Raw genomic sequence first — 24487 nt, forward strand, 5'->3', positions numbered from 1 at the left:
AAGTGTAAAAAGTGAAACTCAAGGTCAAGTCTGCTGGCCACTCACACGCTGCTAACAGACAGTTTGTCCTCAATGGGAGTCTTAATGGCATTACACAGTTTGTAAAGTGTCCGGAGCTGATGTTTGAATGAAAGAGAATCAACAAAATTAACATAAATAACAAAATTATATTTTAGGATTCTAAATTAAGTTTATGGATTTTATGGCAAAAGAGATTGTGATGGTGTTTGAAACTGTATATTGTACATTTTTAAATAGTTATATCAGATCTTATATATATATATATATAATGGACTCAAATCATCCCCCAAGACAATGTCTTACAAAGTTTATGGACATACTGTACTTAACATCATGCACTGTATTGACAGCCCTGCAGCCCTGTGGTGTGATAACAAGTACAAAGTAACAAAATATACTGTACATTTTTTTGTACTGTTTTTTTTTTTTTTTATAATTTTGACAAAGTATACCCTATATAGTTTAAAGGGGAATACTGAATGAGTAGCTCAAGAACAAAATCCCTGCTAGCAGTCCCCAGAGACCATCTTCCTTACATACTACGTGACCAAAATGTTTAAAACCAACCAGCAAACGTTTCCATTCTTTGACATACTTGATCTGACCGGCCGGACCAAAGCGAATATATTTCTATCCTGAGGTTACAACTACTGTATGCCAAATATTCATTCAAACATTGGTTGAGTGGCGGAAGAAATGCTGAACTCATCACAGGAGAATTTATCATCTACGCTTAAAGCCAAGGACCCTTCGGCCATATTTTTTCTAGCAAAGATACATAACAACAGTTAATGGAGAAAGGTTGGCAGGGGGAAACAGAAAATGCATTATGTCCATAAAGAATGTCAAAGTCCTGTATGACATCATTGACTGTTTTTGGTCTATCTGTAGCAATAACTAAAGAATAGCATAACAAGTATAGCATATATCATGAATATGATTTTTATTGTTTCTATGTGCGATCAATTATTGGGGGGCTTATGTCCATTCATGGTGAAAATGCTACCACGATACTACACCTCTATCTTTCACAGAGAGACCTTCACTCTGAGTTCTGATTTAACAAATGGTCTCTCACAAAGCCTACAATTCACCAACATTTCAAATGAAAGGAGTTCTAATGTTCATTGGCCAGGCTCACCGATGCACCAGACCTTTTGGCCCTTCACATCAAGGAAAGACAAAGGCAGCTTCAACCTGCTGAGCCCAACCCCCTGCTATATTCTTTTTTAACATATCGGAACTTGCATAAATACTTAAAAAGTGTACAAATCTGACGTTACCACAATGCATTTGACGAAAGACATAGTAGAAGTGAGATCCAGTGAATTTCAAGCAACTGTTAAAACAGCACAAAATCCATCACTAGGTTATCCTCCCCCAAAAATGGATCACTTTCAGAATTCCTGCTAATGTCCATCCATTTCTCCCAGTCAAATGGACTCTGGAGAAGTGACTGATTTTACACTGAACTCAATAATCCAAAGCCTGTGCAGCGTAAGTCATGGAGCTCCACTGTGCGTATGTTAACACCATTAAATCACCTCAAATGTCTACATGATTCAATCTTTTTCACAGTGGACGACAACTGAATTGAATTTCCCCAAAGTGGCTGTCCATTTCCTGTCTGTGTGTGACGAGTGGCTATGGTTGCTGGGGAATTCAGAAACACTCTCCCATTCACTTAACTTCCATATCACATTTAGCACAAAGCAAGAGGTTGCCCATTTTTCAAAAATAAAAATGTAAAAAAAAAACACATCACATGAAAATCTAACAAAATGTACGAGGTAAACATATCCTGGTTTTCTTTGTTTTATTAAACATTTATTCATTTTCAACAATGAGTAAATATTCGGGACGGATTAATTCTGTTTTATTTCTGCAAGGATATCTTTTCTATGTCTCAACAGTGGACCATATTCAGTGCCTAAATTCTGGCATTGCAGCCAGATGAGGCCCTGGCCTTGTACCAGCCTGTCAGTGGGACTCTATAGCACAGCAGCTCTTAGTGGCCGTGACTCCATGACCTGCTTTCCCGCTTCGTTGTGAATAGCTGCTGGCACCTCTCTCCAGCCTGTCTACAAGATGAGGAGCAAGTTTAAAAAGATACAGCGTTTTTTTATTCACAGCCATTACTTTTTTTGCCTTGATTATGTTATTAAACTATATGCTATGTCTGAACGGTTCTGCACAGTTTGACAATGCCCTCCAGGTCAGGTGTGAGAATAACAAAAAAGGAGTCCCCTTCTGTGTTCCTCAAAGAATCTTTGTATAGTTGTACTACTCTCCATGCAAATATGCAAATGCTCGGCAGGAATTAAGAAATACAGAGAAAATGTAGGGACAGTGTTTGGCATTAGAACCAAGGAGTTTATTTGGCGTTTCCCAACAAACCAAACTTAACAACCATTGTAACTGGCAAACACACTAAATGTAAAAGAAAAAAAAATGAATTTGTACTACTATATGACATCCATATTCCCAGTAGCTTTTATCAAAAGTCAGAGACGTTTTGCACTGTTTATATTTCAGTGTAGTAATTGCGCTTCTGAAGTATGAGCTCTCTAATCAATTGTAAGATAAAACCTTCCACCATGAGTGCCGCTGTAGACGGGCTGAGACAGACGATGTACTCGTAGGCTGGGGAACACTGATTCCCTCAGACAGACTGGGCCTGTTTGCTACCTGCTTAATCCCCAGCATTTTAAAACTGTGTTTGGAATAAACGGACTAAAGGGAATAGGGCACCTAAGAGCTCGAGAAATGGAGAGCTCTGCTGGCTTGATTGGCAGGTCTTGTCAGTAAGTCTCTTCCAGTAAGAGGCACCTGCCTCAGCCCTAGTGGGATCCCCGCTCCAAAGTGAAGCGCAAAGGCATTGTCTTAATTATCCCCCTCCCCAACCCGCCCCCACCTCCCCCCACCACATCTCAAGAAGAAGAGGAGGAAAAAAAAAAAACACAATTAACGGTAAGCGTTTAGGGGAGAGAGATTATTTACTGGGGCCCATCCAGTGGAGACAGACGCTCAGTGGTCCTGCGAGACAAGCATGTCCATCAGCTTGAGGAAGCCAAGCAATCCAATTAAAGTAGAGATCTTTCAGGCGGCCAGTGCTAACCAGTAGTGTTCATCCTCCAATAATATTTCTTTCATTCCAGTTGTTTTTAATCTTTTAAGGGTAACACTGTAAAATATGCAAGATCATCAGTTGTTTGTATCAAGAACATCCATTGAAATGGTCCAGATCACTTTGATTACACTTGTTAATTAATCAATTAGGTGGTATAGAAGAATAGCTGTGGTGATGTTACAGTATGCATGTAGCCTAACAGACTGGAATCCAAACCAGTTGTTAGTCAACATGGAGGGCTGACCACTCCGGATGAACAAGGGGATTCTTACTAAGACAACAGAAGACATGTGAGGATGTGACAGTAGGAAGATTCCAGTACTTACTATAGTATGCAGACTTGACTACAGACCCTCCAGGCTGGGCAAAAAAAAAGAAAAAAAAAGATTGCTGTAATTCAAAGAAGAGGACTTTACTTTGAGAAAGGCAAACCAAATGAGAGTCTGGGCCTTGGGTCCCCGGGTCAGCTAGCAGGTGGGAATGAGATGAAGCAGAGCGGGGGGGAAAAAAAACAGGATGGCAGAGTGGGGACGTCACATCTGGGCTGAATTAGGAAAGTAATACGGCGGGCCCAGAAAAGTGTTTGAGGATCTGGGAAGCAGATCTCCTTTCCTTAGGAACAGCAGGTTAGTATGTCAGCAGGGAGTCCAGATGTGAATGATTAGAGGTGGCCTTTGAGGAGCAGGTGCCTCTTCTACCTCTGCTGCTTATAGCACTGAATGGGCCGTCATTAATCTTACATTGTCATAAGGCATTTAAGCAGATGATACTTTATGAGCTTGTCAAAATCCACCTTGTATGTGGTTTGTTTCAAATGGAGAATTTTTCTGCATATGGGCCATTATGGAGCAGCGCTTCATTGCGGTCAACAAGCCTTGAAGTTGAAACTGGAATCTGCTGGTGATGGAAGAAAAAAGAAAACGGGGCCTCTTAATCATTGTAAGTGGATTACCTCACCTTTACATTACATCACGGTGGAATTTGTGAACATGTTATTTGACAATATCACAAAATAAAGTCATGTGGCCAGCAAATTTAACGTTGCCTGCCCAGTTGCTGCCAACTATTAAACTGAAGATACATCCACTGACAAAATCCTGTGAGAAGCCGAGAGTAACAACAGTGTCTTCTTAATAGTCTCGTAATTTCCCCTATGGCTCTATCATCCTCACTGTCTCCCTCTGCTCCCCCAGCCCGCCTGCTCTGTATAGCAGGGACAGACACATTTGAGAATTGATTCAGCGCTACATTAAGTAATCTAGTAATCATTTACACCAACTGTTTTTTTTTTGAGAAACAGAAGCATATTAAACAGGCATTAATGTCACTATGAGGAGAATGGAGCGGTTTGGGTGCGATGTGAGTGCTATCTGACTTGGACGGCCCACGTTGGGGTTTCGCTCTCAGTTACCTCCTCGAGCGGCACAATGAAGTGGAAGATCTCCTTTTTCACGCCACCGTTTCCACCCCATTTCTTTGGATTTCATTGTTATCCCTATCTCCAAAACAATTCAGTCAGTCATGAGACCGAAAAGAGCAAAGAATGCATCTGCTCGCAGGCGAGTGGGAAGAGCAGCTGTGGACACAGACCACTGCATGAGAACTACAGTGTAGGTGTTTGTCAACATAAAAGGCTCTAGACAGACAGAGATGATCTTTTACAATTTTAGATCTGCAGTGGAGCACTCTTTTGTTATTCATTCCACCTCATGATTGTATGCATTTCCAGGACATTCTGCTCCACTTAAGCATTGTTATACTGCAACGAGTAGTGATGTAGGGGGCATAGATTGTGTTTTTTTTTAGTTTGACGAGTTGTCCATGAAATATTTTTTGTTCATTTTTTCAAAAAAATATTTTTAAAACACACCTTTCTGTTTTGTCTATGAAAGCTGGAGTGATTTAATAAGACTTGTATGCTCTGTAGCTGTGAGCTATCTTAAACCTTAAACCTTGGACAAAGACAAGGAGATGGAAAAGAAATCTGAGCCAAAGGCAGTCTAGTTTGAACAGCTTTACAGACTTGCCTCAAGTGCGTTGTGCAGATTTTGGGGTGCGAAAGAAGGAAAATGGTTATTCTCACCTGACAATGGTCTTTGCTTAAAACAAAAAAAGGGTTGTTTTTTTGCGGAATGCTTTGAGTAAAAGAAATTTGAGATGGTTGTTTTCATTCTATGAGAAAAAAGTGATGTCTGAGGAGACAGAATGTTATTGAATGTTACAAGGTTCAAAAAATGTTTGCATAATTTACAAACATAAATAAAGCGAACATAAAAAATATATGTACACTGAAATAATACATTTAGAATTTGGATATCTGCAAAACAATGGAGACAACAATATACATTACTCTATAAAGTTGACCACACAATTGGTTAGAGGAGAAATAAACTTTTGAAATGATATTCATCTGCTTCAGCTGCTCAAAACTTTGGCCTGAGTGAAGTGCAGTCTCATCTTCTCGCCTCAGTTTAGGATGTAGGTGTGGGTGGCTGCAGATCAGTAATGATTTACAAATAATAAGTAGTGGAATGAACAAATCAATAAATCAGTAGATCTCTGGATATTTGTGAGGCAACCTTATTTCTTTATTTATCTGGTTGTTTTATTTGTTTTCAGCTCTCCAAGGCCGGAGCAGGAATCCCAAATTATCCAGGGGGTTAGGGGGCGCAGTGCCCCTGAGCCCCGAGCCCCATAGCGGAGGTAACGTATTCAATGGCCTGGGGCGAGTGGAGGAGAAGAGCGGCCCTGCTGCATACTGATGGCAGGGAGAGAAGCCAGTAATTGGAGCTGCAGAGGAGAGGGGAGAGGAGGGCAAGCACTGGGAGATGATGGCTTTGTTTTCTCTCTTCCTGTCTGTACCGCTCAAACTCCTCCCCCCAGACCTCTCTCTCCCTCACACTCGCTAAGTAGAGATATGGAGAAATTGAATAGAGATACTTGCTAATTGGTCTCTTGCTGCTTGCTTAAAGGACCATAGACATTTTTTTTTCATTTGCCTATTGAAACTAATAAACTGTCTGTCCGTGTTTGTGTGTGTGTGTGAGAGGGTGTGTATAGTAATTCAGGGATTACATGAAGCACTGCGTACTTTTAATGGAGAAAAGAAGAAGGTGTGAAGGACTGCTATGACAGTGGTTTTAAGAACAGTTGTTATTGTTATCAAGACTGAAAAAGAAGCTGCTTGCTAAAATGAGCATGTCCTCTAAAAGAGAGTATTTATAATACCATATCAAAGCTTGACTAGATCATTTAGTGCTTTACTTCTCTCTCTTGTGGTAAAACATATGCATTACGTCCATGGAAGCCAATACAAACGCAGTGCTGCCTGATATGATGTAAATTGGTAAATACTATTTTAATCAGAGCACATCGAAGTTAATTAAGAAAATTACTTTGACAAACGGTTTGAAGCTGGCGTAAGAGCTCAAGCCAACATTGCAATCAGGCTCATTCCTTATGGTGGTGCTCCCTCATGTGGGTAAGGAATGCTGAATAGGCTGTTACATACATTACAGAGCATCACTATCAAATCAGCCAGGAGAAAGTGGCATGGAACTGAATCTGTAGCCTAAATACTTCCAAAGCATGGTGCATTATCCCCAGCATACTCTGTTGACACAGTTAAATGGTATGAAATATACTGGCAAATGGCCTGAAAGGAGGAGGGAGGTTGTAGTGCCATGTTGGAGTCACTGCTGTTGGCCAGTCTGCCCTTCACAGGTTGAAGCCCACGGGTCACTCAAAGGACATAAGCAAGAGCAGCTTTCATTTCCTGTCAAAGAGGAGCAGCGAGAAGGTTTTCTAAGGCATCAGTCGCAGGCTAATTGGGCCCCGGTGGGTGACACTGCAGCAGCATAAATAAAACAAACACAGTTGTGGTGTTTCTGCCACTGGACTCTTTAAACCTTCATCATAGAGCAAGCGGTTCCGATGAAACACCCAGCCTAATTACTCTGGTACGGGGCTGTTATCTATTCTGCCTCGCTGTAATTGATCCTCTTTTTTCTGCACGCATTTATGTTTTTAATCAGAAATGAGAGCATGCATTGCCTGGGAGCTTGAAGACCTTGTAGGAGCCGATAATTAGCCGCTCTGGTTAATGGGCCTAACTGTGCTCGTGTGCTACATGACTCTCTTGTGTCATAATGTGGCAGAGCTTGGAGGAGACGGTGCTCAGGGGTGAAACACATGTGATTAGTCTCCTCACTTCACCACAGCCCTCTTCACACCTTAGCTATGCAGTCAGCACCACAAACCTCTGGTGTAGAAAATTACATATCCTAAACCGCACTCACTAATCAGATCAACTCTTTGTGAACCTCCGACTGATCCATGACCAGTGTTAGGGTTTAATCGTTTTCTTCTTTTTCATTCTCTTGAAAGGAACAGAGATGCTGGAACACACAAGTAGTGTCAGTGTGTTTTACAAGTATGAGGAGTAATGCTTCAAGTGTACCAGATGAAAGAAATGTGGTCTCATGTGCTGCATTTGTCTGTTTGTATAGCGGCATGTATGCTAATTTGGCTAAATATACAACTTGCCCTTGGCCGTGAATTATACTAATAATAATACACAAGAGTCTCTTGCTTCTTTTGCTCACATTGGATCAAAATACCCTGATTGTCATGTTGTGCATTCTTCATTCTGCTGGAGATTTCACTTTGTTATTCAGCCAGTGGCTCCTTCCTTGGGAGCATATATCCATATTCATTCAGAACCTATAGAATGTGTCAAATAGAGGTGTCCTAATTGTGTCCTTGATGAAAGGCTATTAATATTGAACACTTTCACATTCAACCATGTGCCAGCACGGAGGAAATGTGTTTTCCCCTTCTTTCAGCGAGACAAAAAGCAGATCTGTTCATATCTCTAATGATACCTGATTCCCCAGGGGTTAGTGGCGAGACCAGCGGTGGCTTTAGCAGATTCATCAAACAAAATATGGTGCTCTTTCCTCAGGAGGCTGAGAGTCACATTGCGTTATATCACTGTTAATTAGAATGAAATATGCAGTTCAATTATTCTTTGTATTGTTTCCTGACATGTGCTTGTGCTAACTATAGAGCACTGATGTAACACCAAATGTTACAAAGCTTAACACTTTATTTCCTCTCTTTTCTTCAAAGCCTCAGTGCAGTTATTTTCTCCAACAGTTTATCCGTCTTTTAACATAAAGTAAGCTCATACCATGCAGTGGCTACAGAAAATAAAGCATTTAAGAGTTTGAAGGTTCTTGTAGTTCTCATAAGCAGTACTGTCATGATTGTGGCAGTAGCTGGCCTGATTGGCTGGGTGGCCGGGTGTCTGTTCCCATGTGACACTGTTTTTCAGGCAGGCAGTAGCTGTCCTGTAGCCGGTGTCAGTACCCAACAACCTCTGATCCGGGAACAGCAACTGTCAGGCCTGCACCTGTAACACAGACCTTCTGCCCCCCCCCCCATCCACAACGCTGGGTTGTGCTCAGACATGCTTTGCATCTCAGAGGCACTCATTGGCCCAAGCAATACTCTCGAGACTGGGCATGATCCCAGCTGTTGTCTTCATTTTAATGCACTCTGAATAATATTAAAGCAGAATCAGTTGAATTTATTAATGCAGCTTAGCCCTTAGAGAGATCCTTTTAAAGGCCAATGATTTAATTTTGGCTCTTAAAGGCCATCTTCTATTCTTGATGCTATAAAGAATTATGGCTTTTGCCATGTCTTAACACCAGTGTGTACTGTGGGCCACAAAAGGAATTATTAGTAAACTGGAGCTACTGAAAACAGCTGCTATTAGCGACCATTTTTCTCTCTGTTGTTATAGCAGTCATATTCCCTCCCTTATTCCCAGAGACAACATCCATCCTGGTTACCATGATTTATACATTCTATCATCGGGAGAGACTAAAGCAATGTGCCGAATGGTTAAGTTACAATCTGGAACGAACAGCAAATGCAGGCAACCGCATCATTTTAAAAGCTCCCCATGCAGCCTCGTCAGGTAGATGTGCTCATATAGGCAGAACAATCCAACTGTAGCAAACTCAGTCTGTTCTGTCATTTGTACTGTGTTCCCACTGAGTTGATGCCCTGGCAGATTCTGCTCTTTATTGGTGTCAGGGTTCTGTCTAGAGGCAGACCGTAACCTCTGCACCTTTAATTTAGGCCAGTTGGGACTTGGAGTGCAGCCACTGATCTCCATGACCTGCTTCTCAGGTGGTACAAGCAGACCAAATAACACATGCATAAGAGCTTTAACACATGTAAGTCAACTATGAGTCGTGCTTTTCTTACTTTGTCCTACTGTGCACATTATGTCCCTCAGAGAGGAGGTCAGAGAACCTTAACAGCATTGCACATGTAACAATTACTAAGGAGGTGCTGAGAATAGTGGCTTATTCAAATTAGGTTTTTTTTTTTTTTTTTTGCTATGCATCTCCTTGTAAAGCAGCGCAGAACTGCGACAGAGAGAAAGGGTGCAGTGTTCTCTCTCTCTCTCTGCACTTGGTAGTTTGACGCCCGCTCCGGGGCTGAACATCAGAGGAGCGGCTGCTGAAAAAACAGGTTGTATGGGTCCTTGCACACAGCCAGCCTGTGGTGCCGCCTGAAGGACTGCCATGGAAACAAGGAGTGTGACAGGCTCTGGGGGGATCCGCCACAGCTGCAGGCACTTCCTTTTTGACAGCCTGATGAAGACATCACTGCCACACCATGCACAACAACAACAACTAGTCGGGGAAAAAAAATGCGATCAGACAATGTTAACTGCTGTGTGGCTCAAATGTTCATTAGCAAGCTTGTAGAACATCCAGGGATTTTCCCCACTGCATTCGGGGACCATATTGCACAGTGACTTCCTCTGCTGAGACTCGTACCCTTCCCCAGGAGAAAAGGCATTGACGAATAATTCCTTAAATATGATTACGCCTCTTTGAAGAGGAGCTTATGTGTGTGTGTGTGTGTGTGTGTGTGTGTGTGTGTGTGTGTGTGTGTGTGTGTGTGTGTGTTGTATGTGTGTGTGCACCATATGTGTGTATGAGTAGGTAGCATGAGTGTGCATTGTTGCATGCAGAGCCAAATCAACAATTGTTGTAACCCTGTCACACTCTTCTGTATGATCCATTGAATATGAATGATACAGAGAACATCCAAGTCCATGACCTCAGTGCCACAGATCCAAAGACTTGACAGCTTGGAGGCAGGCAACCATACTCCCATACGACCTCTCGTAATGTCACTGGCAGCATTTGCCTCAATGATATACCTGCCACATCCGACACATTTCAAGTTAAAAATTGCTTTTCATCAAAGTCAGTATTTTTTTTAAAGTTAAATTTGGCTCTATGTGCCCAGTAACTCTCAAGTCCTTTTTATGGGTTCTGTCGGAGATTTAGATTTCCCGATGCTGCAATTTGAATGTTTGCTGAAATGTCGATGAGAAGTACCCTGGGAATATTGTTTAATTGGTTTCACCTCTTGGGGACACTTCATCGGGTCTTCCCAGTGATCTCCTTGTACACTCCACACCTCCCTCCCCAGCTCTGCCCTCCTCCCAGCACAGCCAAAACCAGCCCCCCAGCCCCAATGGAGCCAAGAATGTAGGAGGGTTTCAGCCAGTGTGTGGGATTTAGCTCGTCAGAAGCTCAGGGTCACCTCCACACCCTCTCACTTTGAAATGGACCCCTGGTGGCAGATCCTGGGAGAGCCCAGTGATGTCTCTATCAGCCTGTCAAAAGAGATAGCCCGGGGCTCCACCAGGTCCCCCTGAGCCAATCAAACTCTTCACAAAGCACAGATGGATGCTCTTTCACCAGCGTGCTACTGCTGAGGAGGGGGGAACCCGGCCGCGATGCTCAGTCCCCCAATCAGTTAGAACAAACTCCCAGTGGTGGGGTCCAAGGCTCAGTTCAGCCCAACTTCGGTTCTTACTTTGAATATTTTAAAAGAGTGTTTGCCATTTGTCTACTATCAGAGAGACAGAAAGAAGGTAAAGAAGGAAACTAATGTAGACTACTGCAGCTAATATAACTAGTTTATTTTTCTCTTTCTCAGTAGGGCACTCATGTGAGAACCAAAAATGGCCAGAAATATCTATAATATATTTTTTGTATGTAAACTAAATATGGATGAGAAAATTGATAGAGGATATACTACACCCTCTTCTTGGAAAACGTATTGTGGGGAGACGGATGGAAAAAAATCCAGTGTGTGTGTGTGTGTGTGTGTGTGTGTGTGTGTGTGTGTGTGTGTGTGTGTGTAACCATTAGATAGACCAGGTGATTTTAGTGGAAATGTAAAGCACTAAGTGCTGAGGATGGAGAGAGTACTCTCTGTGAGATGAGCTCTTTCTCTCTCATCTGGACCCTGTTATTGTGAGAAGGCAACAAAGCAATGCATTAGGAAGCACACTGGAGCTACACAGCTTTGATGTGAGCTCGGTAACCAAGGCACAGCGGTGGCCGGTGTGTGAGCTCTGTTCCAATGGCTGTGTTGTGTAATCAGATGTGTTTACTGTGTATTCAAGTAAAGAAGTGGTGTAATCCATCCTCACTAGAGTGCAGTTATTGAAAAAACACGGGCAAAAAACAAGAGCTCAAACTGATCAAGATTCTTTACTCAGGACTCCTGCAAATTCTCCATTTGATGAAGCAGACAAGATACTGAGTAAAAATAAAACTCAAATTAATACAGTTACATAAAAAGTCAGCTGGAAATAAAACACATGCAGTACATAAATATTTATTTGTTGCTGACGTGAAAACAAAGCTGACAGAATTATATTATATACATATAAAGCCTTACCACAAAAAGAATAGCATTCAGTACTCTGTCCTAATATGTTAAATGTGCGAGAAAACATATTTTGATTATAACTTAAAAATCTATTGCGATATATATTACCTTTTTATCTTTAATTATATTAACACACGAATAAAGAAAAACATTGGGTGTGTTGGGTTGAGGTTGTATTAACTTGACCGGAAGGCAAATTTCTTAGTTTCAAAGTAAAAAAAACAAAAAAAAAAACATTAGAGGTCTAAGGTAAGCCAAACCCGACGATTTTCATTCCTTTTTTAAATGATATCCAAAGATGAAGGCTGAGCCTTGCAGCGCTCTCTTTTCTTTACCTCCAGGCTTGTGATTGACAGCGCCATGTGCTGCCCTTCTATCTGCTGCAGTTCACAGCCTCTGTCAGGGGGGTGGCACACACACAAGCCAGAGAGCGGCTGGCTGCCCCTCAGCAGCAGGGGGCAGAGTTAGGATGGTATGGTTGGGGGGGGGGGGGGGGGGTGCACATGGGTCATGGGCTCTGCTGGCACTGGAGCATTGTTGTCAGGTGGACTGTGTCGTAGCGTATTCAAAAAGGAGACCAGCCTTTCATCCAGCAACGCTTACCTCTTCTTCCGCGGCTGGTTCTGGCTGGTGGGCGCTCTCAGCGCGCTGTGCTGCACCTGTAAAAACAAACAGGAGTTTGGTCAGAGGCAGGTAATCCGAGCTCAGTGGAGCGCACGGTAATGGCTCCCCTGAGGAGAGCTGGTGCAGGGGAAAGCGAGGCGGGCTCGCCTGTAATGAATCATTTTTTAAACACAGGAGCAGAGGGGATTAATCACAGGGAGGAAGGATTTGAAGAGTCAAGGGTTCCGTACCAGTGTACGGCCCCCTCATTCTGCACCACAATCACAATATTAGAAACAGAAATCAACTGTTGGGATGACCTGCCAGGCCAGTGAGGGAGTTGCAAACTACATAATCATTCAGTGCAAGTTATGTCCCCTCAAGAAAACTTTGTTCATGCCTGAGACTGTAGAGCTGTATGAAGCGAGTGTTGTTTGAGGAACCGACATCAGTTGACGTGGAACTTTCTTCATAGCTTTACAGCCCCTTAGTGTGAGTTTGATTTCTTCAGAGAAAAACGAGACCTGAAATGTGACATTTCAACTTTCTGCTAGTTACATGTGTTAATGTGTTAATGTGTGGAATTAAGCTGTAGATAGATTCACTAATGTCTTAGTATTTATTTTTCCAGAAATGCCTTGATGTTCAAATGGATTTACAAAATAAATGTATGTTGTAGAATCGTGTTCTCTTTGACATTAAAAAATTTGATTCAATTGTCCATTTTCCTTTAAAACTGCCTACATAATCCAAACAGGACTGATCATAGGTTAAACTGAAAAGGAGAAGAGCTGGAATTTGAAAAGTTGCTTTTGAAGCATGCTTGCTGAGCTCCAACAATACGGTAAATCTGTTGAATAAAGGTAAGAACTATATGCTAATTAGCTGCTCTCCATTATTAGAATGGGAGATGGAATGTGGGAACAAAGTGACTGCCTCCTGCATCAGAACATGAAACTGTCCTCAGAACTGACAGATGCTTCTTATTTCAGGACAGACACAGTGTTGTCAGAAGTCCCCGTTTGAGGCAGACTTTGTAGATGTGCACAGGCACTAATTGCCAAGTCACATTTGCAAGAAAGACAGGAGTCAATTTTCAGCCTTTGTGGTGTTTTTGTGTCCACACCTATCAGAGGATTGAAGTTCCAAGTCAACAAAAACAAAATATGTGGTCTATTGTTTTGGGTCTCCTGTGTATATGATGTTAAGGTTATTTTTCACAGGACATAATGAAACGTACTTATGATGAATCTTAAGGGTGTTTTGTTTTTTATGATTGGAGCTATTTTCAAGATGTAGTTTCTCCTTTAAACCAGGCTAAAAAGTATTGTTTCCATGAGATTTGAAAGTGAGTCATTTTCAAAGCTCAAACATTGTATCCCAATGGGGAAGAAGACATACAAAGGATTCTGAATCAAAATGTATTCACCACCTTGTTTTGCCAACTCAGTCAGCCAAATCTCAAACAACACAGGCTCCCTCCAACATCACAGAGAAGTCAGCAATGGCTTGCTGCAGGAGGACATCAAGGGTGCAGCAGAGAAACAGACTGGGGTGAGAGTGTCTTTCCAGATCCAGACTGTCAGGCTTTCTCGCTGAATTCAGTCTGGCGAGTTACCTGGGAGATGAAGGCACTGTGTGGCACTTCATTTCCTGGCTGAGCAAAATTCTAAGTCAGAGAACGGCGAGCACCCAGCACCACTTACAAGACCCTGACAGCTCTCCTCAGCTCTGTGATGTAAATGCAAATGACATATCAGCCATGGCTAATATGTAATCACATATGGCACCCAGCAAGACGACTGGGGCTCACGACTACATTAATTGACTCTACCGCCCTGAAGTGACTGAGACCACATCAGAGTTTCTGCGCTGACACAACAGTCGGCGACGTCAGGAGCCCTCTGCCAGCCCTCGGCCAATCACCAACTTTAATGTCACAGCGCTTCAATCAGACGGACAAAATTGCTAATAACGGACGAGGCTGCAGCAATATGGCTGAGGACAGATCTGAGCATCTCCTCACGCAGGCAATACGGTGACTACATGGAGCTGCGCTGAGGAATAATTGGGCCAGGGCTGCTTTAAAGGCGAGAGTCCATTAATAATCAAACAAAGCCAGAGGATATATTTCCGCAACACTTGGGAATTCTGGTACAGCAAATAATGCAGACATCTTCAGGGAATTCCTTCCCTATCTGTATGCAAAATTGGACCCTTACCTTTTGAACATCAGAAGGCACCCTCTTGAGGAAATCCAGTATTTCATTATTGTCAATAGTATATGGGTTGCGCAGCTTCTTGGTAAATTTGTTAACACCTGTGAAAACAAGAACACATTAATAAATAAAGGTGTCACACCAACCAGCATACTTTACAGTGTCAAAATTAAATAATAAAAAGAGCTGTGTAACCATATCTATGTTCTCTATAGAGTTCCCACCGGTGTATCAGCAACTGCATTATATGATGCGGTTTCAATTGATCCTTTTTGGACAAACTGAATTCAGACCAATACAATGAAGACAAGGTAAAGTAATACGTAATCAATTAAAGCAGATGAATTATGATAATAATTTGAAAATAAGATGCACGCATTTATGAAAACGTTTCCTCACTTTTGTTTGCTTCAACGTAATCATTTCTAGCATATCTATATTTACTTTGCACATGGCTGCATACCACAGGAAAAACACACTATCTCCAGGGTCCTGTAATGGGACCATTATATTCTCAGCTTGGTACCGCCTGTACCTCAACATGCAGACAAAGAACCTAAGGACTTAAATATGTGCAAGCAACTTGAAAGGCTTGCCTTGCAACCACAGAGATGGGGGTTAACTGGGGAGGCAGAGGAGTGTCTCAGACTGTGTGTTTTTGTTTGATATGATGGTTTTTTGGTATTGATTGTGTTGAAGGCAGTGTGGAAGTACAGTGGTTGTGGGCTTTCAGCTGGAGGAGGAGAGCCCGTTAAGGGCAGCATATCTCCCTGACCACTGAGATGTCTATTCTGTATGACTACAGCAGATAATGAGAGGCTAGACCAGGAGCCTACAGACTGCCCAAGGACATCATGTATTATATGCAGCTTGCTGCTCTATCTCTGCTTTGTTTCCACACAAACCTTAGGCCTCGCCTCTGCTACATCAGCCCACACTGAGCGGAGCAAACCTCTGCAGCTGTCTGATCTCTGTGCATCTGCAGAGGTGTAGGCATGGCAGAGTTCTTAAATTACTGTACTTTATTAAATCAAGGATTTGCAGTTAGGAAGCTTGAATAAGAGTTTTGTTTTACAACAATGCCATGGGCGTGGATTTATATGCTTGTCAGTATGTTTTGGTCACAGTAATGACGGATCTAAATAGTGGGAGTTTGTCAGCTTTAGGTAATTTTTTTAGGCAATGTTTGTTTGTTAGATGTAGAACTTACCCCATATCAGCACAATATATCGCAGTGGAATAAAATACAACAGCGCAGTTGCCACAAACAGCATCAAGCAGGCCAGGCATGACAAGAAAGGGACCGACCAGTCGAATATGCTGTAAAAGAAATATTGTGTCAGATTCATTTGAAGATCTATTAAAACATTTTTAAAAATAAAGATATTTTGTAGGATAAATATAAAATGTTCAACTTACTTCTTGATTCGTTCTCCGATGTTTGCGATTTCCTCCAAGACATTCTGGACAGCCAGCACTACTTCCTGCACCATATGTATCTTATCCATCAAACCCTTTTTCCCGGATTCCTAAAAAGGAAGCAAAAAATAAAAAAATGCAGAGACACTGATGAGGTACACTGTATGTCAGTTGTTGGGCAGGGTAGACAAAGAGCGGTTTATCTCTGCTGTGCGATTATGCGTGATTTATCTATTGAATGGCCCATAATGAGCAAACACTGTACATCTTCAGACTATGCTTTAGAAGATGAGACACACTCGGTGCTCTGAGGCGGTTATGTGGATGGCTGAGAGATTTCAGCTTTTGTCCGCCACACACAATAGAGCCGTTGCACAAGTGCAGCACAATCAAGACTCTCTGGTAGATGAAAAGTACACAAAATGGCCATCCGCAATCAGCCAGACTAGACGACTAGAAGAGCAGGGGCTTTACAACTTAGGAAAGATTCCTTTCCAGCAGCCTGCACGGGACAAGTTTGAACATGTTATTACAAATCTGTCAGACAAGGCTTTCTAACCTACCTCTTCTCTGCGTGAGAAAAATACTTCACCCCGCTTAGAACACCAGTTGGATGTTTTCACTCTTTTCACTGGCATGATTCTTGTCTACTGTCTACGTGTAGACAGTAGACAAGACAACTAACACTGCCCATAAAGTATTATGTGCTTTTAATACACTGATAGAATAATGACTGAGCCTGGCAAAGAAATAAATCAACATGTGAGAGGGGGTTGGAGTGGTCTCAAAATAAAAAAATAAATGTGATCCCATCAAGGCTAGAAATAACAACGGGTGTGAAGCCTTCCAGAGGCAGAGGAGTGACTAGAGATAACACAAGTAACACAAGCTAAAGAGAGCTGAGAAGCCTCACATCAAAAGGAGGAAATAATGACAGGAATGATGACAGAGGGTGGGAGAGGAAGAATGAGAGGGAATAAGGGGAATGAGAGTGTTGGGGGAGGGCGCTCTGATGAACCCTAGCAGGAGGCTTGGGGATGTCTATATGTTTATGTTACAAGTCAGCCGGAGCCGCGGCCTGTGTGCATTGACAGGGTCCAGACAGAATGCCTTTATCAGAGCTTCATGAGGCAGCCCCTGGGAACACACGGCCTGCCAGCACATAGAGACTCCCCACTGTCAGGCCCACTCTTCTCCACGAAAGGCGCAGGAAGAGAGCAATTCCCACACTAGCAGAGCCTCCCCCACTACGCTGGGGTCTGGACCGACACTGGAGGCTCAGCGCTGTCCAAAAAAGGGAAAACTATCACAAATATGCTTTCTTTGAGATCAACGTCACATGGTCTCATCATGGGGAAAGAGGACTATCTGTATTTATGCATCATCTTACTTGGTGGGGGGGGGGCTGAGCAAACCTTCCTGCGTGTCCTTTACTCCACATCAGGTGTTAATTGAGCTCTCGGTTTATTTTAAAAGCGGGGAGCACTGGTAGAGTCTGCTAAAAGCCATTACAATCTGTGCCGTGAGCAGCTGATGGACGCAGAGAGCCTCGCATTGACAAATGATAGCTCTCTAGATATTAAGCCTCATCAGTTCGGCTCACATTCCTTTTCATTTTTCCATTTAAATTTGTTTAAGCGACCCAATTACGCAATTTAGAATTCCTACCTAATAAGAGATATGACGTTTTATTTAACTGCACTTGAGACACTTGCAAGGTAAATTCAGCCAGAAATACAGCTCCGGCAAGAAAAAAAAGAGACACCATATTGGCTTTCATTTCTTAAAGGAAAAACAGACAAATAGATGTACTCTGAAGTATGCATCGACAGGCAAAGCTCTCATGATTAACATTATTCATGCGCTTTAAGATTCTTGAAGTCCTCCATCTCTTTAGCGACCAAAACTGAAGTCCTTCCTACATTAATCATTTGATAATATTCTTTATCTTTGTTCATTTTTCTTTCAGCATGTACATGAGTGCAGAGAAAACAAAAAATAGTAAAAGATCTTCTTCTGAAATGGACAAAGATGGGTAAACTGGGGATGGACTAAATGAATCCTAAATGTCTACTGATTAGAAAACCTGTGTGAAATCATATTCTCATTTCAGATAAAATTGTAAAAGCTTGCTTTTAAGGTGCGGTAATGGAGAACCAATTTGATCTCTTGCACAAAGGTAAACATACTCTCACAGACATGTGGGGTGTTATCAAAGGCTGGAAAAAGCTCATTTAGCATCATTCTAATTAGAATAAACTGTGCCAAATTTGAATTCTTAGACTGAATATCATTCTAGTTACTTTTTTTTGACAAAGATAACAAGTGCATCTAACACACACCTGTGTTCCAGGAAAATGATCTCACATGGAGATGAAATAAGCTAACAAACAATTTTCCGGGATAAAAACAGCTCTCAGAGGCTCCATGTGCGGTAGCTCTCGTAATGGACGCCACAGATCGTGACACCGGCAGTCTGTCTGACTGGTGTGCTCAAGGAGACCCAGCGGTGACTGTGGACTATCGGGTGAGAGATGGAGTAACCCCCTAGTCCAGTCTAGCACCCCCACAATCCCCCCCCCCCCCAAAAAAATAAAAAAATAAAAAAAAAAACTCCCCAGGGCAAGGCACTGGGAGCAAGTCAACCCCAGACCAGCACTGCCAGCCGGGGGGCAAAGAAAGGGCTGTTTCATCTTCCCTTTTCATTTCTATTGGAGATCTATGGACTTGTTTTGCCTCTCTGTTTCTTTATGTTATGATTAAATATGGTCTATCTGCACAATTGATACCTAAGGCCAAAGGGAAGTCACTTTGCCCACACATAATTTGTAAGCTGTCTCTTTCCCTGAGGACAGATTTGTTCACAGTCAGAGAATCTGTTCTGTATTATCCTGCTGTAACACTGCCTTGCCTTTCGTCTCTCTTTAACGTCATGCCTTCACATTCTTGCTGCTCTGTCTGAGGTTTAAATATTTCCTTCCTCAAGGGGGAAAAAGGGGGATAAAAAACATATTTGAGTGGTAATCATAACCTTCTCAGAGGGAAAAGCCTTTATTCGCATGTTAGAGGAAAGACTAGGGGGAAAAAAAGCAAAAGCTTTGAAGTCATCAAATTTAACACTGATCACTCTTTAACCCCAAATATTTTTAAAGAAGACTTTGATAGGAGGTGTAAAGCTACACTGCTTGATCTAACTGCATGATATCACATTCAAGTGACAGCAAGACCATAACAAGACATTCAAAAAAGCCACTTTAAATTAAAGCTGACAGCTTAAAACAAACATGGGTGACTGCTTAATTAGTAAATGAAAGGAGATATTTCATTTCCTCTGAGTGTGAAAGGGCTTAGGGAGGCTCATGGAAAACCTTTCAAAAAGCTTTAAGAGTTCGCAAACACATGCAGCTTATTGAGAGAATCCTAAACCTTTCTAAAGACACTGCTTTTTTAGTAAAAGAAATGGTCAACATTCCTCTATTATATATTGAGGTTTCAAGGTAAAGACAAATGTAATAATCATTCTATATAGCTATGATATTAAATTCAGTGCGTAACGGTAATCCTGTCTGATTCAATATTCATAAATACACAGAATTTTCGGTGTCACTGCTGTTTGTTTAAGCACCAGTTTGCCTGTTCCTAGCAATGAAAGCAAGTGCGGCTTCCCACTTTGTGTGTGCAGACATATCATGCGAGTTTCATCTGGGAATTAGCCCATGCTTTCAGACAGGATTTGGTGGATGTGCCTGTGTTTTTAAAAGAAGCTGGCTTTTTTCATAGCCTCAGGTCATCACAGCAGAATATATTGAGCGCATTATGGATATGAATCCTGGGCCTAGACACGCAGCACAAGGGTCATTGCTTGGAGGCTTTGCGTTAGCTCCACACTTCATTGCCATAAAGCAATAATACACATCCCTGTTAACTCTTCTTTCTTTACAGAAAACAGTGGGATGAGTGTAATTGAATATTATGTGCTGTGGGGAAGTATAATTTCCAGGCTACTTAAAGATTTCCTGTTGTTTTGTTTTTCAAGAGACACTAGAGAGACACATTAATACAAATTATCATTCATGATTTCTCACAAACGAACAAGTGAAAATGACTGACAACCTTTAGGGCAAAGTAAAGTTTACTGCTGTGTTATTCTACTTTGTTCATTTGTTCTGGTAGTAAAAGGTCATTCTCAACAAAACTAACCCATTAAGAAAATGATTGTACAAAAAAAAACCTACTGACTTAACCCTAACAGCTCTGCAAAATCTATTGATGGTGCTGTTTAAATTTGATTTATAGATTTTCAAAGGGCTGCAGTATCTCGGCGGAGTGCATTCGTAGAGTGACACTGAATTACCAGAGGAACAGAATAAAGATCTACATGCAGCAACTGTTTCATAGATGTAGCCCTCATTTGGGGATGCATGAAAATATTTCTATTCATAGCTAGAAAATACAGAGTAGAACCTGTATGGCTCTTCGGTAAAATACGATCTATTTTCTAAGAAGCAAGTGTTTATTTATATAAGAATAACAGCTATTTGCTGTATCGGGAATTTCTGCCCAGCCGAGGCAATGCAGACATTGTTATGTGTTTGATTTAACCTTGGTTATTCAGAAATAAATATTAGCAGAGTTCACGCTTCGGATGAGTTTGAAAAAGATTTTACACAAGCCATTGAGCAATGTCACTGTGAAATGTTAAAACCGTTTGTTTTCATAGTTTATCCTAAAAGATATATTTATGTTTATTGTGGAAACTGAGAAGCGACAACATTCCACCAAAACATATTATCCCGTAAAATGTTAGAAAGAGACAAGATAAAATACCTTCTCGTCTTCCTCTTCGTCGTCACCCATGCTCGTGTTCACCTAAGAGAAAATAAAGGGTAGAGGGTGATTTCAAACGAACGGGACATGTGGGCACTGGAGCATTTTTAACAAACACCTAGTAATGAAATTTTCTTTGAGTACATTCACCCCTATTGGGAGAGGCTTGTTTCCATAGAGACTGCATCACAGGGGTGACCTCACACAAAAGGAGAGGTGAAAGAGGGCCTTCCTCACAAGAGCACTGTCACACCAAAGCAATCTCATTTCTCCACAACATAAGCACACAGAAAAACAGAAAGAGGAAAAAAAAAAAAAAAAACACATTTAATTTGGATGCTGTTGCCTAGATCACTTTATATCAAGTCATCCCTGACCCCAATGTGTTGCACACTGTGACATTGCCTCGGAACAGAGCTGTGTCATTGCCGGCCAGAGGGTCACAGAGGGGTGGCAGTGTCTCAACACTGGATATGAGGGTGAGCCTGGACTTTAACATTGCCCAGGGACGGCATCTTTGCCAGCAGCCATAAACACAATCACCGGGCCGGGGATGTGGCTTTGGGGAGGGTGTGTGAGCAGGGCAGGCCCTCGGCTGGCCGGTGAGAAGGCTTACGACACAGTGAAATTGGGGGGGGGGGCAGTCAGAAGTGTGAACAGCATTAACCTTCACAGACATGTGTAGGGCAAACATCATTTCCATAACAGTAGAAAGAGAGGAGATAGTGGCATGTTGTGGAGAGAACTATAGTCCTGCATTTACAGATGTGACAATACTAAATCAACAGACTATAGGCAACACACACACACACACACACACACACACACACACACACACACACACACACACACACATTTACAGTGATTTGATTCTTACTGCTTGGTGTTTCATTGGGCCTCTTGAGAAAATGTAGTAACTAGTTTCACCAACTATAAAAAGTGGAATGCTGCTACAACTGGCTGTACTGTGAGGTGCATTTTGTAGACCATCTCTTGTATTATACAGTCTACATGCAAGTGCAAGAGCTGTTAATTGACATTACTTTAAAACTGCAATGTGTGCCAAAAGGATTTCATTCCAACAGGGTTTGACCAGAGTTGACATGCATCTACAGCTGTGTATGGATGAGCGCTGGAGAGTTGGAAGTCGGCGTCACTCACCGGGTCCTGGTTGGAGCTAGCCTTCCCTGCAGAGAGCTGGAAGTAGTGCCAGCCAATGAGCAGAAGCAGGAAGAGGGGCAGCATGAAGAGTTCCCAGTGCCACACCGTCACAAGGAAGATCTGAGAAGACAGGACATGACAGTAGAACGCAAATCCCATCACACTATAGCAGGGACCTAAGCGTTCAAATCTCAGCAAGCCTGTACCCAAAACAAAATATATAATGGATTTAACCACATCCTAAATCTCATGAAAAGCACTACAGACTGTAAAGCCTCTGAGATTTACAGCCGATGGCAACAGATTTTACTCTTAGTGGTTTGAAAGTAACAGACATTCAGGGACAACTTTTAATATCTTGAAATCCTATTTATATACACTGATAACACTGTGCTGGCAGAGTGCCTTACTGCGGAACAGAAAGTATGACATGGATAGGCATGGTATGCTGTCTTTTAACTAGCACATCAAATCCTCTTAGGTTCGGAAGCAGCGAGGCTCTCTGACGAGGCGCATATGGCAACTGGAGAAGCATTTGCAACATTTACCCCCTCCATGGCGATGATACTGAGAAAAGCCAAGACCCCTGGTAGAAATAAGATGGATCACACTGAATGAGTAATCCCTCATAATTCTGTAAAGGAGTGGTGCTAAGCACGTTGCACAACACCCACTGCATTTCACAGCAGAGCACTAATTGGACGGCTGCATTTAAACCCATTTAGTGACAGCCTAATTAGTCTGTCTCCAACTGAAATTATCAGGAATGTGTGAGGAGGATCACACCAGCCGGTTGACAGGGATGAAATAAAAATGTCCCCCACAGCAAGTAGAATCCTAAAATCTATTATAGTGTGATTATGTGCCAATACATCCAACATATGGTCCACTTATATTTACCACAGACATCATTCACAATGCAAATTCCCTCATGCTTTATATACACGTTTTCTATAATTAATGCATCCTTATGCACAGTTACATTCCTTCTACTTTCTTAAGTTTTTTATTTATTTTTTTTATTTACAAAGTTTATTTCAAAACAGTATAACTGCTAAGCTGAACCCACACGATGATAGCACTGTGCAGTCTAGGCTCCAAGTGCTTGAGGCTGCTTAGACTATGAACAATATGTTCGAGTTAAGCCCGAGACAGGATGTGAACCACTGGGGCCTTCAGGCCTCAATAGCAGGTCTGTAAACAGCAGACTGCTCCTGTCATAGCAACAGTACAGAGTCTGTGTATGGTGCTCTGGGGGCCGGTCTACCTACTGCCACACCAGGCCTAGGTTCAAACAGCCACCAGGGAAACGTGAACCGTGAGTAATGCAGACAACACTGTGGCCCAACTGCCCTAGGCGTCACCACTGTACCGCTTATTATCCCTCAGTACAACCTGGGAGATAGTGGGTGAGTCAAAGCATAATGCAGAAACACAGCAGGATGACCAAGGTATAAAGAAATGAACATTAGGAACAATATGTTATTCTTAGAGCTCATTTGAATTACGTATGCAGCAACAAACCAGAGCTTGTGGCGGATAAAAAAAAGGTAAACAATGAATATGCATGATGTGCAGAGGTAGCTGCAGCACATCTCATCTCTGTTATGAATAACCTACGTCATGTGTTGTCACCTCAGTTCCCATGAGGCGACTCTAAAGCGACGCTCCCCTCACCCCAGAGGAATTCAGCTGGCTGGTGGACAGGTAGCTTGTCATATTCCCAGTATTCTCATAAAAAAGGAGAAAGAGAAGGGGGGGAAATGTGCCTGGAAACTGACATGAGCCCAGCAGGAATGTTGAACCTCCTTGCCCTCCCTGCAAAAGCTGCTACATTAACCACTAAAGTCTAATTGCTTGGTCTCTGTCTTCCTGTGCAAGTCAACAGAGGGAGCCAATTCATTTCCGCCCAGGGAGCCGGCAGAGAGAATCTGTCACAGGTATTCATAATCGCCCACTAATGCAAATTTCTGCTCACCGCGTTCTGGCTCAGTGGACAAGATAAAAGCCTACAGAAATACAATGCCTAGTGTCTAAACTGAGTGCTTAAATTAGGGTATAAACCAAAACTGTCAGAAATATCTTCTCAATTCCTCCCTCATGGTATGTCAGCCCATGTGTTCAGAATTTACATGCTTTTTTTTTAACACTAATAAAAACGATGGAGAGAAACATCTGGGAAAAGCTCTCGGATTCCTTCACTCAGGTGCACAGACTGAGACTTTGCCGTCAGACATCCCGCAGTAATGAGCAGAGGCAGGACTAAACCTTTTCCTTGTCTCCCCACATTCTCCAGAGTTTCTGTGAAATGGAGACAGAACTAATTCCC

At 42.2% G+C, this 24487-nt stretch overlaps 1 protein-coding gene across 2 annotated transcripts in view; it reads right to left on the minus strand.

Annotated features, from left to right (window-relative positions):
* Window positions 1–11729: 11729 nt before the first annotated feature.
* Window positions 11730–24487, minus strand: part of LOC137881632 (multiple C2 and transmembrane domain-containing protein 2-like) — a 32675-nt gene continuing 19917 nt past the window's right edge. For both annotated transcript variants that reach the window (XM_068723647.1, XM_068723646.1), the window contains exons 18-23: window positions 22159–22278; window positions 20998–21039; window positions 16171–16280; window positions 15962–16071; window positions 14755–14852; window positions 11730–12588 (exon numbers count right to left, since the gene is read on the minus strand). In XM_068723647.1, the coding sequence (XP_068579748.1) occupies window positions 12529–12588; window positions 14755–14852; window positions 15962–16071; window positions 16171–16280; window positions 20998–21039; window positions 22159–22278 (540 nt within the window). In that variant the 3' untranslated portion in view covers window positions 11730–12528. The remainder of the gene's footprint in view (window positions 12589–14754; window positions 14853–15961; window positions 16072–16170; window positions 16281–20997; window positions 21040–22158; window positions 22279–24487) is intronic.

Source organism: Cebidichthys violaceus, unplaced genomic scaffold (genome assembly GCF_023349555.1).
Source record: "Cebidichthys violaceus isolate CVI_PGR_0920_01 unplaced genomic scaffold, fCebVio1.0.p SCAF_3, whole genome shotgun sequence".
In the NCBI taxonomy this organism is placed as follows: domain Eukaryota; kingdom Metazoa; phylum Chordata; class Actinopteri; order Perciformes; family Stichaeidae; genus Cebidichthys; species Cebidichthys violaceus.